Here is a 13883-nt window from a genome sequence, read left to right as displayed (position 1 = left end):
CTACTCAGGGAGGAACCAGGACCAGCGGGGAAGGGAATAGGGCTGCAGGGAAAGGGGTTTCCTTTATGAGGTGACAAAAAATGTTATAAAACTGACTGTGATGAGGGGTTAGCACACAACCATGAGTAGACTAAATAAAATACATTAGATTTGACACTGCAAATGGCTGGATTATGTGACAGGTGCATTAAATCATACGTATGTCCGTCCGTGCACAAAAAGGTTGATTCATGAAGCATTTAGTCACTCTGCCTTTCAGAAGAACTGTTTGTGGGATCCATGCTTGATGTTCTTTCTCACTAGCGTGAAACTGCTCACCAGAGCAACATTGTATATTCTGGGGTGATGCATACCATCCCAGCAGAGGGGCTGAGGCAGCACAGGCGGTGGCAGCAGTTCACTGAGAGAATAAAGGAATGAATGCCCCCCAAACTCCTCTTTATCCCCCCAACACTCTACAGAGGAGCCTCCTCTTTAGAGAAGCTTAGAGTGATCCACCCTGGCAATCCTAGCCGTCTTCATCCTGATGTGTACATCCTGTTGTGATCCCTACTCAATGGGTGAGAGACCTGGAGCACAGGCAAGATCATCCATGTCATTCCACAACTGCCCTGCCTTTACCATCCCCAGAGCTCTGGACCTCTGGGTGCAACCAGACCCTGGAAAACCCACTCACATCTGCTCCCTCATACAGGCACTCCGCCCAGCTGCAGTGGAGACAAGGTCTACCAGGAAACCAAAGTTCTTATCTGGCACATGGTTGCCCAGACTCCGGAGGTCACCTGCCCAACAAACACAATTGGAGCAAGCTCTTACCCGCAACTTGACCTGGGTCCGCTTGCGCAGCCACTTCTCACGGGGGTTAGTGGGGCTCAGAGCCGTGGGGTCCAGGCCAGTGTTCTCCTTCACACTTGCGCTCTCATACCGCATCACCTAGCCAAAAAGGAGAAGGGGCTTGGCAGCATGTTCTCAACACTTCTGCCTCCCCGGACAGTAGCCAGCCAAGCCCTGCTTCTGGCCTCCCTAGGACATCGCCTGGACCCTGCTGGGGCTAAGGGAGCTATCTCTCTTCCTACCTGTCTGGACAGCTGGTGCCAGAGAACTGTCCTGTTGGTAGTTCTGCTTTGGGAGCAGCCTCTGACCTTCATGCCTGAATCTTGTTTGTTCTCTGCCTTCCCTCCTATATTGCAGGTGACCTTTGCCTAAGGCCAGCTGGAGCCCTGACTCAACCCTGTCCCCTTCTCAAGGCCATTGCTTCAGCAGCACTCCCTTCTCCGGTCTAGACCTTTTCTGCTGATTCATTCTCTTCAACATCCCAAAATGCCTACCACCGCTCATCTCATATAAAAATGTGCTCTCCTCCCTAAGAGAGACATACATGGATTCGCCTAGGAAGGGGAAAAAGACAAGCTCTCCTGAGTAAATCGGAAGCATGAGGGGTAGGGGGAAAATGAAAGTGGGGAGGGGAGAGGGGAGGGGAGCAAGGGGGATGTATAACTCAATAAAAACAAGGAAAAACATCCTCTCATTGGAGACCCTCATGCCTTTTCCAGGGCACCAACTTCTCCATGAGCCTTCTGCATTCCATCTCCATTTCCTCCTCCCCTCTGTCTACCCTCAACACCTGGCCCCAGCACTCCACTGAAGTCACTTTACTATGTCCCTGGAACTTCCATCACACCTGTCTACATGTTCCAGGTTCTCCTCCAACCTATGAGGATGCCCTCTTCCACCCCCTGAGATGGGTCTTCCCTGGGTCCCTGGGGAGTTCTAGACTTGTCACTGAACTGCCTTCTGTGGTTACCTCATAGGTATCCTTATGAGTCTTCAAGAACAGCCAAGGTCTGATGAAGGCCACCTTTTCATCTCCTGCCCTGATAATTTCTTCAGGCTCCAAACTCACTACTCCCAAGTGTCTCACTGCCCAGAAGCACAGCCTTGACTCCCCCAGCCCAGCCCAGCCCAGCTCTGCCAAAGTCCTAGGAAATTGTTCCCATGGTTACTCAATAGGAAGACAGGGCTACTTAGCTGGCCCTGTCCCTCAGTTCAGACCTTAGTAAGTACTGTCACTAGCATCTGTATGTCACTACCCCTTGGTGCCTAGTCCAAGCTTTCATGTCCTGGTGGGCTCTCATACAATCTCTGCTTCCCAGGGACTCTAAGCCTCCTCTCTTGGACCCCCTAACAACAGCCCCAAAGCTTCCTTCTCAAAGCATGGTCAGGTGATAGGTAACTCTCCCTTGCTTGCATCTGTGTCATACTCAGGTGAATCCACACCAGACCTTCAGAGCTGCCCCCAACTCTACGTCTTCCTACCTCCAGGTTCTGGCCTTCCTGCCATTCCTTTTTAAAAACAAAGACACTGAGAATCAAAGAGACCGCGCATGCGTTTCTCCAGCCTCCGTTTTTGACACTCTGCAGGTTCTACTTAATTTTCAACAGAGTCTTGAGTGAGCCCCTTCTCTGGCCTGTCACTTTCTCTTGGCATCAGTTCCCCAGTGCTTTCTCAGCACTGTCAGAGAGAGGCCAACCACTCCATATGTCCTCAGGAGAATCCTGGGATTCCCTAGAGAGGCCAACAGGCTGGGCCCGATAAGGGAGCCACAGTACCTGTCTCAAGATGAAGGCGACCACATCGGTAGACTCCCAGTAGCTGGCGTGGAAGAGGTGGGGCAGGGCCACAGTGGGGAAGGCGGTGAGGACATCGGGGCAGTACAGGGCATAGTCAATCCTCTTGGTTCCCCACCACTTGGCTGTGACTGTGGGGCCAAGAGGGAGATGAGGACAGAACGGCCAGCAGGCATGACTCAGTGGCGATGTGCCAACACACTTGGGGCCTCAGCGCCTGCCCTGAATGAGCTGGTTGGGAGGAGGACTCCTGTCCTTTCACCAGCCCTTCTAATCACCATCCACTAAGACATGGGCTTCCAGCTATTCACAAGGAGGAAGACCAGGCCCTTAGAGACACTCATAGCTGTACCCCACAGTGCAGCTCCATAGTAATTTCCCAGGAGCTCTCTCCAAGGTGAAAAATCAGCCTATGCCTGCAGAGGCCAGGGCATGATCAGGAGGTTATAGGGTCAAAGATCAACACTATGTCTGAGGTCAAAATTCAGTAGTCTGTGGTCAGGGGTCAAAGTTCCATTCAAAATCAGAACCCAGACTTAAAGGTTGACAATGAGGCTTAGCTGTCACTGTTGGCCTAGCATGTGACTCGGGCTTAATACCCAAGGGTGGGAGGAAGCATAGCTCTAGTGGTACATTTGGGGCTCTATCCTGGATCAGAGCTTAGTCACCACCTCCAAACCCCCTTTTCTAAAAGACAGGAATGTCGTCATGGCTTCTTTCACAGCTCCTCCCAACCCAAGAGCCTGCCCACAGTGGCCCTGCTGAAGATCCACCACCACCCAGGGAAGGCCCCACAAATGCAGGCTGGGCCCCAAAAGGACCTCACTCACTGCGGGAGGCTCCCATAGGTGCCAGGCTGTCTGAAGACTCTGAACTGTCACTGTGGGAGCTGCCTTCACTTAGTCTCCGTTCTGGGCGCTGGAATCTTGGGGCCTGAGGGGGCGAGGCAGGGGCATCCAGAAGCGGGGGGCTTCCCCTGGAGCTGCCCTCCAGGAATAGGGGGCTGTGGGTGTGCAGGGCATCAGCTGGAGGGGGAATTGCAAGGTCAGGGCAAGCATTGAGTCTCCAACAGACTGGCTTACTTAGTGCCAGCCCTATGCTGGGCAAGAGACTGGAAATGCAGAGAAGCCAGCCCAGGCCTGGCAGGCCACCAGTACTCTCAATCCCTACCCTCTCCCCCCACCCCACACACACACCAGCATAGCACATTGTTAAGTTTCACCTCTTGTTAAACTGAGTAGTACAGACATAAGTGGAGATCTCAACATCACCCTATCTCCCAAAAGCTACAGGGAAGCCTGAGGCCTAGCTGAGGTCATGATGTGATGCTTAACAATGCCCTCTCTCCTCAAATTCCTGCCATGACCCATAGAAGCTTATGGTTGAGGCGAAAGTACAAGCTGGGGTCATGGGGGAAGAGACCTCTAAGACTGGAGGAGTCTCCTTTTTGGAGGGAACATTCAAGGTAGCAGAAGGGAGCTTTAGGGCCTTGCTTCCTCATGGAAGTCCTAGACAAATATATCCCTTTGAGATGAAGAACAAGGAAGGATAGGTTTTAACCCTGAAACAAATCGCAGGTATAGCATCCTCTCATCCTTGGCCCAAACCTCTGAAAAGGATTAGTTTAGAGTTCCTCAATGGCGATATGGAGCTATGGAGCCAAGACTCTGACTGCCAAGTGCCTGGCTGTCCACTCCTGGCCATATCCTCAGTCACATATTACCCCCTTTGAACCTAGAAGCCACTGGTCTTTCTCTAAACCCAATGCCTCTGTACCTATCCAAATGTACCCCTCCTCCAGGCCCTGGCCAAAGGCCACCCCTTCCATAAAACCTACCAGGATGACATACTCCCTGATGTATCTTTGCAGGGTATGGGGTGGGTACCGGGAAACAGCACTGGGAATGTACCTCTAACTTGCCCTTCAGGATCAACAACCCACTGCTTTTCCAGTCTTAGTCATAGAGGCTCAAATAGGAGCCTGCCAAGGTGAAGTGAGCAGAGCCCTGGCACCAACATGCCTGGCACAAGCAGGTCGTTGGCATAAGCAGCTACTATAGAGCACTGAAGCCAGCTGGCTTCCTGCCACTCACTCCTCTAACAGCACAGCCCTGCTCCCGTGAGCCGCCCCATAGTTGACAGCTTGAGAGGCTAAGCCAGAAAGAACATTCCCAGAGCCTACCAGCCTCCAACTCAGCACAGTCTCACAGCCCCAGGACCTACCAAGCAGCAGAGACTGTCCATCGCCCAGGGGGAACCTCTGGTAGCGAGGCACGCTGACAGGCGGCACCAGGTGGAACTTGGGCTCCAGCAGTGGCTCAAGACGTGAGGCGGAGGGATCGGCACAGTGGAAGAAGCTGTAGACCTGGCTACAGGCAGGACGCATCTGAAAACCTGGGTGAGTGGGAAGAAGACACATGCAGAAGTCCCTTTCTAATGGCTCTAAAGGGGCCCTGGAATGCAGCCTTGAGTAGCCCTCTCTCCTGCTCAGACACATGCAAAGCCCCTTTCTACTGGCTCTAAAAGGCTCCTGGAATTCGGCCTTGAGTAGCCCTCTCTCCTGTTCAAGAACCTCCCCTGGGTCCTTGCTACCAATCTTAGTGAGGGTTTCTATTGCTTTGATAAAACACCACGACTAAAAGCAACTTGGGGAGGAAATGGGTTTATTTCATCTTACAACTGTCGGGTCACACTCCATCACTGGGGGAGGTCAGGGCAGGAACTCAAGATGGAACCTGGAGGCAGGAACTGAAGCAGAAGCCATGGAGGAGTGCTGCTTACTGCCTTTCTCAGTTTGTGTTCTTATACACCCCAGCCCCCCCCCCAGGGACAGGACCACCCACAGTGAGCAGGGCCCTTCCACATCAATCATCAGCTATAAAAAGGTCACCCACAGTCTTGCCTACAGGCTGAGACTATGGAGACACCTCCTCAATTGTGGTTCTCTCCTCTCAGATGGGTCTAGCTTGTGTCAGTTTGACAGGAAACTAGCCACCACACTATCCAGGACTTGCCAATCTGCCCCACCTAGGGACACTGTTATAGGTATCCAGCACTGCCACCCTGGGGAACATCTTATCTGTAAGCTTGCTGCTTTCCTTTCTCTGTGTTCCAACAACCCTTTCTTCAGAACATCAGGCCTTCCCTTTACTGTTCACACTGGGATACTTCTCTCAGTCCCTCTAACTGCCACTCAGTCACTACCTGATCTATTAAGCCAATGCAAGTAAGTCCCTTCCGTCATGTCAGTGACCCCTTGATCCAGTGCTCTCAGTGTTAAGACAGAGCAGGTGAAGCACTTCATTCACTGGCCAGCAGGTGTCTCTATAGAGGTCCTTGCCTCCCACCTGTCCTGTGTCAAGGGCTTGAATCTGCTGCACTCAAGGAGTTCTAAGGCTCTTCTGCAACACTGAGAGTGGCCATGAGTTCCACCTCACCTCAGTTCAGCTCCTCACTTCAGAGCCTTGGCAGAGAGTAATGAATGATAGCCTGACACCACCCCTCGCCCCGGTCTTGGACTCTCCTAAGGCCCAGGCATCAAAAGTCTACTTTGTAGGAGCTGGAAAGAGCTTTAGGCTTCAGATGCTACATGGACAAAGGCACCAGTGCCAGTTTGAGTAAAGAGGATCTGAGGATCTGAGATCTATCTGGCTTCAGGAAATCTGCCTAGGGAGGGTTTGCTGTGAAAAGGTAAATGTTGGTGGCTTGTGTTCTCATGGGACATGATGGCGGGGCCAGTAATCTAGAGGTACATGGAAGAGACAGTGAAGTCCATCAAGCTACTTCTGTCCTCTCCCCCAGCTTCTGCCACTTCTCTGCATCTACCCTGCCTCCATCACTCTGTCCACCCTCCCACTCAACCAGTTTCATCCCCTGAGCCATTGGCCTAACCATACCCACCATCTATCCCAGGCAGCACTGTCCTCCGCATGGCCAGGACCAGGCCCAGGGGTGAGCCAAAGAGGAAGAAGTCAGACACGTCAAAGTCAAAGCGACCCAGGCTGACCTCAGAGACCTGGGGTGTCCCAGCTGCAGGAACCTCGGCCTCATCCTTCAGCACACTGGAGTGGATGCTACCAGAGGGAGGAATGGCAGATCAGAGGAGTGCCAGGACCGTGGGAGTGTGCCCTCAGCAGCATAGCTGCATTCTGAGAGCAGGGTACCCAACCCTCTATCACTGGAATGGGACTCAGAACCAGAGATCATGTTGACATCATCCACACAGCATTAGCCACATTTAGCTGCAGCAGAGTTCAGCAAACATTTTCTGCACAGGGCCAGGTGGTGAGTCTGGAAGACTGTGGGTCACCTGCATCCACTGCCTGGACTTATTCTGCCATGTCAGATAGCCGCAGACCATGTTTAAGCAATCTGTGTAGCTGGGATCTGCCACACTTTTCTTATGAAACCTGGCAGACCACTTGGGAGTATCTGAACACCCTGCACAGACAGGCCTGGCTCTTCATGGTGTTTGCAAACAACCACCCTGAAAGCCCCTGCACTTTCCACAGGAGGAGCCCATCCTGGCCAGCACAGGGCTCAGCTGGCTGCTGCTGGCACTGTCAGCACCAGGGTTTTTACCATAACTCATGCTCCAGGCAACAGGCAGACAAAGGTGCAAACATCCTGGACAGATGCCTGAGAGCAGGATCCCACACTTTCATCCCAAGAGCCCAGTGTTCCCCGGGGTTGTGTTTAGCCGTAGATGCCAAGCTGGGCACTGAAGGTAAACAGAAGCCAAATCTGTCTCTCTGGCCTTCCAAAAGCACCAGGGACAGTACAGACAGAGATTAAACAGTACAGGGGAATGACATGATGTCTCATCCAACTTCTGAAAGCAACTCTATCTAAAATACTCAAGCTGGAGAAGAACCTTTCAAAGTAACAGTTAAAATGCTACAGGCAAGGGGTCCACCCTCAGGAGTGAGCCAGCATGCAGGCAAGGCACCTTCACGCTGCCTTCTGTTCCCTCAGCCAATGATGACAAAGTTTAGCCATGGTTCCTAAACATGTGCCAACTACTTAGTTACCAGAGAAACAGCCATCTGTTCCTGCACCACAACCCAATAACTGGCTGTGTTGGGCTAGCTACTGAAAGTGGCAGATATCTGGCACTTTTCAGATTTGGGCTTCCCTAAAGGATGTTTCAAGGATAAACCAAAAATGTTGAGCTTTTCACCTTGCAACCTTCCTTTGCACAGGGCCACTGTTCCAGAGGCTGATCTGATAGAGGCACCTTAACACTCAAAGCTTAACCCACAGAGCCTGCGACCTCCTATCCTGGCTTCCTGGAATCCAGCTGCAGGAAGTACAGAGGTCCCCACTCATCCACAAGAACATATATAAGACTTCAGTGTCAAGTGCCAAACCCTTTGTATATGGTGCTTTTTCCTATACTAAAGTACCTAGGATAAAGTTTAATTTGTACACTAGGCAATTAAGAGAACAATTAATAATAAAATGTACCAATTGTAACAATTTGATATAATAAAAGTTCCATAGGTGTCTCTTGTACTTTCACATTTTCTCTTAGAGAGGACACCCCACAGCTTCTCGTCATATCTGAATTGCCAGCATCCTCATTTACTCTTACGCCTTCAAAATATTACAAAGTAAAACAAGGGTCATGTGAACACAAGCACTGTGGTACGATGTCAGTGGATCTGATACCTGAGATGGTAGCCAAGTGATCATCAGGTTAGTAGCACACACAGAGTGGATACACTGGACAAAGGAATGATTCATGCCCAGAATAGGACAGCATGAGATCTTATCATGCTATTCTGTAGAGTGTACAACTTACAATTTAGAACTGATTTACTTCTGGAATTTTCTAGTTAATATTTTCAGACCAAGGATGGTCATAAGTAAGTGGAACCATATTACACAAAACCATGGACAAGGCAAGACTACTGTAAGTCTAGCATATACATTAATGTTCATGCATAAAGATCTCCAGCCTAGCGGCTAGAGGGATGGTTCCGTGGTCAAGAGCATTTGCACTCTTGCAGACAACTGGATTCCAGCACCCACCTTCAGGTAGCTCATGCAGCATCCAGTGATCTCTTCCAGACTATGCAGATACTTAAACATACATACACAGACACATATATACATAAGTAAAACTAAAAGTAATCATGTCCAATGTAGTGCACTGAACTGGAAGAACACAAAGTAGCCAATTAGTGGGATTAAGGAAGTAGTTGTTCACCCAATTTATATTGCATTAAGAATCTTTAGTAACTGGGCAGTGGTGGTGCACATCTTTAATCCCAGCACTCTGAAGGCAGAGGCAAGTAGATCTCTTGTGAGTTTGAGGCCAGCCTGGATTAAAAAGTGAGTTACAGGACAGCCAGAGTACTTACACAGAGAAACCTGTCTCAAATAAAAACAAACAAAAAAGAATCTTTACCAAGTATTTTTAGTTATATGGGGGAAAGGTCACAGTGTAAGAGGCCGGATTCTTTGTTTTTAAGTAAAACTATGTGTAAATTATGTTTTTAAAATACTCTTCTGATAACTCATGATACTTATTTCTTAGGGAGCAAGTGCTCATTTCTCTCAATCTGAATCAATGGTTCATTTAGCTGCTCATCAAGCATTTCCTCTCGAAAGTGAAAGGACAGTTTATGGAGTTTGTCACATCCAAGACACTGATGTGAGTACAGGAAGACAAGAATGCTGGCCCCAGATCTTTGGGACCCAGTGGTGTGACACTCTGAGAAACAATAAATATAAATCCCTGGGGTATTCCACCAAGTATGCTCCTATCTGTGGCCTCTCTGGAGAGGTAGAACAGATCATGCCCAGTGTCTGCAGGTTTGAACAGAGCAGAGATTAACAGGAAATGCTCTGGTGTGGGTGCAGGGCCAATGGAAAGTGGTTCCAGAATTTCCACTATCTATGGATTCCTGTTGAAGGGTCTGGGATGACTGCCTGGTCACAGGCCCCTTTGGCGACTCTGAGCCAAGGTCCTTACTCTCATGAATACTGTTATGCTGTAAAGGATTACCTTGAGAGGAAGGCGTGATGCTGGGTGATGGCCTCACAGTCATAGGTGGAGGAGGCACTCTGTTTCCGTGGCAATGGCCTCTTGGGCTCCTCATCCTCCACTCCACTGGATACATCAATGTTACTCTTGCTGAGACGCTTGCTGCTGGCCAGATCACAGTCCTCATCCTCAACCACAGCGGTGTCCTTGAGCAGAAAGCATAGTGATCATAGGGGTCTTGGGGCCCTGCCTCCTACCCTTCTTCCAAACATGTGGAAACTATGCTTCCAAAAGGCTCATGAGGGTGGGCGGTGGGGAGCAGGGTAGTAGGCACAGATCATCTCCTATAGCCACCAGGATAGACCATCCACGGAGACAAACACTAGTAGGCCTCCTCTGGGTCTGTTTCTTTCTTGGTCCATGCTAACATGCTCTTGCTATTTCCATATAACCCTTTGTACCATAGACACCATAACGCCAATATGAAAATCCAGCACTACCTTCCCTGGGAGAGCCACCTGCCCTTCTGTTCTTATGAGAGATACCCAGGGACACACCCTCTCCCATCCCCCAGCCTGACCACACCTGGGTACTGCTGATGCTCCCCTTCCGGCTGCTGCTGCCAGGGCTGTCCCCTGAGGGCCCCGCACTGTAGCAGATGGCATCAAAAGCCAGGAGGCCGCCCACACAGTCCCCGATGAGACACACCTGCAGAGACACAGCTGGGCTGCAGGCTTGCCTGCCACAACCCTCTCACCCGAAATCCAGTCAGAACAGGGGCATGTTCCCATGAGAGAATAAGGAATCTATCCTAAAGAGTTACTTAGACACAAATGGAGGGTAGGCTCATCCTGACAATAGATTTTCTTCAGAGTCAGCCTGAAGTGAGTGATCAGGCCATGCTTAGGGATCAGACTAACTAAGGGTCAGCATGAACTCCAAATCAGTGCAGTTTTTCTGTCTGTAAAACGGGGATACCCATTCCCCATCAAAAGCTCCCTTCAATCTCAGGTGCTACAATTCTATCCTGCAGCAGACCTCTGACACAGGGAGAAAGCAGGCTGTCCTACCTGCCCACTGAAGCCAATCCCATCTGAGGACTTGAGAAACTCTCCATAGATGTGGTTGGCCCGCTCGATGACAGTGGCAACAGCATTCTGGTACTGTGGAGAGGAGATGGCCAGCAGGGGAAGGGCAGCCAGGGGAACGTGATCCTGGCTGGTGCTGAGGCAGCCCTCGTCGTGGCTATAGGGGTTCAGGCTGCAGACATGGGGACCCAAAGTCAGCTTAGCCAGGACCAAGAAGTGTGTGGTGTGGGGCTCTAGCTCTTTGGAAGAACAGACATGCTGCCCGGATACTAGGCCCAGTTCCAGAAAAATGTTAAGGACACAGGATAGGTCCCATGAGGCAAAGCCCAAGCATGGGGTAGGAAGAAGAAGGATGAAGACTCAAGGCTGTGCTGACTCCTTATATGCAAGCCCATGCCAACCTGTTGTGTTGTGTCTGGCAGGAGCCTAAAAACACCCCAGTTCTAAAAGAACCTAGAACAGCATGGGAAAGTGGCATCATGGTAGCCCTCCTGGAGGAGGAAGGGGCTGAATTAGACCCTCAAGAAAGACTTTGGTGAAGCTGAGGAGGAGTGAGGGCACATCAATCATGGAGATGGGACAATGGCTCCAGTGTGAAGGTGGCACCTAGATGGCTATATGATGGTAAGTTCTATGTTCAGGGGGACAGATACTCTGCTTCAGTGGTTTTGCAGATGGCTTGGAGCCCGCCCTAAAGAACTCCACTCCCAGAGGACTGCATCCCTCCATCTCCTTACTAGGAAGTCCCACCCACCTATCTTCCCATCTCTACCTGGATTGCCTCTGTCCCCCAGCACACCCAACCCTGATGCTTTGTTGGGCTTGGCTTTTTAGAACACAGAAGAGTCCGAGAACTTCATACCCTGGGCCTAACAGCCTGTCCTTACCCTACATGCCTAGCTCCAGAGCCAATGGGGCTAAGGCCAAGAAGAATCTAGGGCAGGTGACAGGGCTTAGGCATCATCAGCAGGTGACAGAGTACTAGCACTGTGTAAAGCAGGCTCCACCAACCATTTCTCATCTCCAAAGAACACAAATTAGAGGAAACAGGCCTCGATTGCAGCCGGAGAGATTTTAATTAGTCGAGAAGGAGCTCCCTCCCAGCAGTGATTACTAGTGATTAATGGCCCAGGCAAAAGCTGCCTGGGGGGGGGGGAGAGGTAAGCTCCCTCCTGCTGTCCCCTCAGATGGCCTGGCCATCCATCTTCCTGGGGATAAGGATGACCCAGCTCTGGAGGTCAGCCTTCCCGGGGGTGGGTCTTGAGATGGATTGTAGACCAGCAAGATTAACTCTGGGACTACTGTGTGAGGGACCAGAGCCTGGCCACCCACTCTGCTGCTCCTAAATCCTGTAACAGAAAAGCAGCAGCAAGCCCTTGCCTAAGAAGCAGATTCTAGGGTACATCTTGCGTTTGACATAGGTCACATCAGATACTGGGGTAATTGGCAAAGCTAGGAAGCCATAGACCTAACCTGCTTGTATATCTGATAGAGACCCACCAGAGAGCATCCTGGGGAACCCAGGAAAACCAGCCTTGAGCACCATTCAGGGAGTGAGCAGGAAGGGGAATGGTCCAGCCCCTGTGAGATCCTGAGCCAGTGAAAGTGAAAGATGGAGCTCTTGGGCCTATCCCACACTGGAGCCCCTGGGCTCGGAGCCCCATCTGGCTGAAGCTAAGCACATGGCTCCCCTTCTCTTGGGACTTTAAGTTATGTTCCTGGAGGAGGGACTAGAAGGAGGGGCTTTCCAACGTCTGGGGGTGGAGGCAAGGGGTGCCAACAGCCCCCTTTCATCCCACCTGTAGGAAAGTCTGGCCTACCGGCTTCAGTCTCAATAGTTTGCTCAGTGTCAAGGCCATGTGGGCTCTGCACACAATTGTCTGACTATTTTGCAGACAATTGGAAAGAAAGCAGGTGCCCAACTAGCTCCAGGAACCTACCTTCAGCTATTTCAAAAGTGCCACTGAGGGCTCTAAGGCATTGGAGCCCTCGAGCCAGCATAATGAGTAGAATTTCCCCCTTTGAACCCAGTCCTGGTCTCTCAGTCTGCCCCACATTGGTCCCTACATCCACAATTATTAGAAGGATGTACTGGCACTTGCAGAAAGTGGCCTAGTGTTTAGCCTGTGATTCTGTCATACCTTTCCCTCCCTGATCCTATGAGTTGGATCTCAACTGTGAGCTAGGACAGGACCCTATCATCTTCATTCTCCACCAACAGGAAACAGGAAGATGTTAGTGCAATAGCCAGTGGCAGCCCAGCTCTGTATGGTCACATCCCATGAGCTGTGATGGATTTAGACCTACCCGCATACCAGCACTAGCTTCGCCTTCATCTTACAGAGAGAGAACTTAAGATAGGAAGAGGTGGCATAATTTCCCAAGGTCACACAGCCAGGACTCATGTCCAGGTTGACCAAAGAGGAAATACACTTAGCCACACTATGGCATTCAATCAACTCTCCTCTAGGAAGTCTTCCCTGGCTGAGTACCTTGGGCTACCTCCATTAGAGTACCTATCCCTATAGAGCTGGTCTCTGGAGTGAGGCTGCCTTGGTTTGACTTCTGGCTCCATTCTCTAGATAGCTGGGGGAAATGGATAAATCTCTCAGGGCCGGTTTCTTCTTTTATTCAAACTGAAGCACAGGAAGTGGTTCTGGGCTAGCGTGGGGACCCTGGCACTCCCAGGTCCCTGACAGAGGACTCTTAATGACCATATTCCACTAAAAATTCTCTCTGCAATTCTGACTTGACACCAGACAGGCCTCCCGAGGAAGAGGTATCCCCTCCACTTACACCTCCCACACCAAACCCAGACCATACAAATAAGCCAAAATGACTCACTTAGAGACGAGTGAGAAAGCCTCCGAGCAGATGGCAGGACAAGGGACAAATTTGATGAGGATGTGGCCCAGGGCAGCAGGGAAGTGGGCGCGCGTGACCTTCTCCAGCACAGAACTGAAGGTGTGAATGTCAGCTGCCTTACAGGAAGGGTCGCTAGAGCCGGTGTCTAGGACGTTGCCCCCATGCAGCACCAGCAGGAGGACATGTGTCTTGCAGGAACGCTGTGAGCAGCCTTCCTGAGAGGGACATGGCAGGGATAGAGACAGGCAGGCAGCAGGACCTCAGAATGCAAACGGACAGAGGCACAGGGACTATGGCTGACACTCCACGAC

General features: G+C 50.9%; 1 protein-coding gene across 2 annotated transcripts in view; it reads right to left on the bottom strand.

The window, feature by feature from the left end:
- The window catches only part of Pitpnm3 (PITPNM family member 3), an 89712-nt gene that overhangs the window by 14463 nt on the left and 61366 nt on the right, over positions 1 to 13883 (bottom strand). For both annotated transcript variants that reach the window (XM_051180077.1, XM_051180078.1), the window contains 9 exons: positions 13552 to 13787; positions 10690 to 10879; positions 10205 to 10327; positions 9641 to 9825; positions 6529 to 6701; positions 4852 to 5022; positions 3459 to 3653; positions 2611 to 2759; positions 817 to 933 (listed from right to left, as the gene is read on the bottom strand). In XM_051180077.1, coding sequence (XP_051036034.1) covers positions 817 to 933; positions 2611 to 2759; positions 3459 to 3653; positions 4852 to 5022; positions 6529 to 6701; positions 9641 to 9825; positions 10205 to 10327; positions 10690 to 10879; positions 13552 to 13787 — 1539 coding nt within the window. The remainder of the gene's footprint in view (positions 1 to 816; positions 934 to 2610; positions 2760 to 3458; positions 3654 to 4851; positions 5023 to 6528; positions 6702 to 9640; positions 9826 to 10204; positions 10328 to 10689; positions 10880 to 13551; positions 13788 to 13883) is intronic.

Source organism: Phodopus roborovskii, unplaced genomic scaffold (assembly GCF_943737965.1).
Source record: "Phodopus roborovskii unplaced genomic scaffold, PHOROB, whole genome shotgun sequence".
NCBI classification, from domain to species: Eukaryota; Metazoa; Chordata; class Mammalia; order Rodentia; family Cricetidae; genus Phodopus; species Phodopus roborovskii.
The sequence above is the reverse complement of the archived record's forward strand: the minus strand, read 5'-3'. Positions and strand labels throughout refer to the sequence as shown.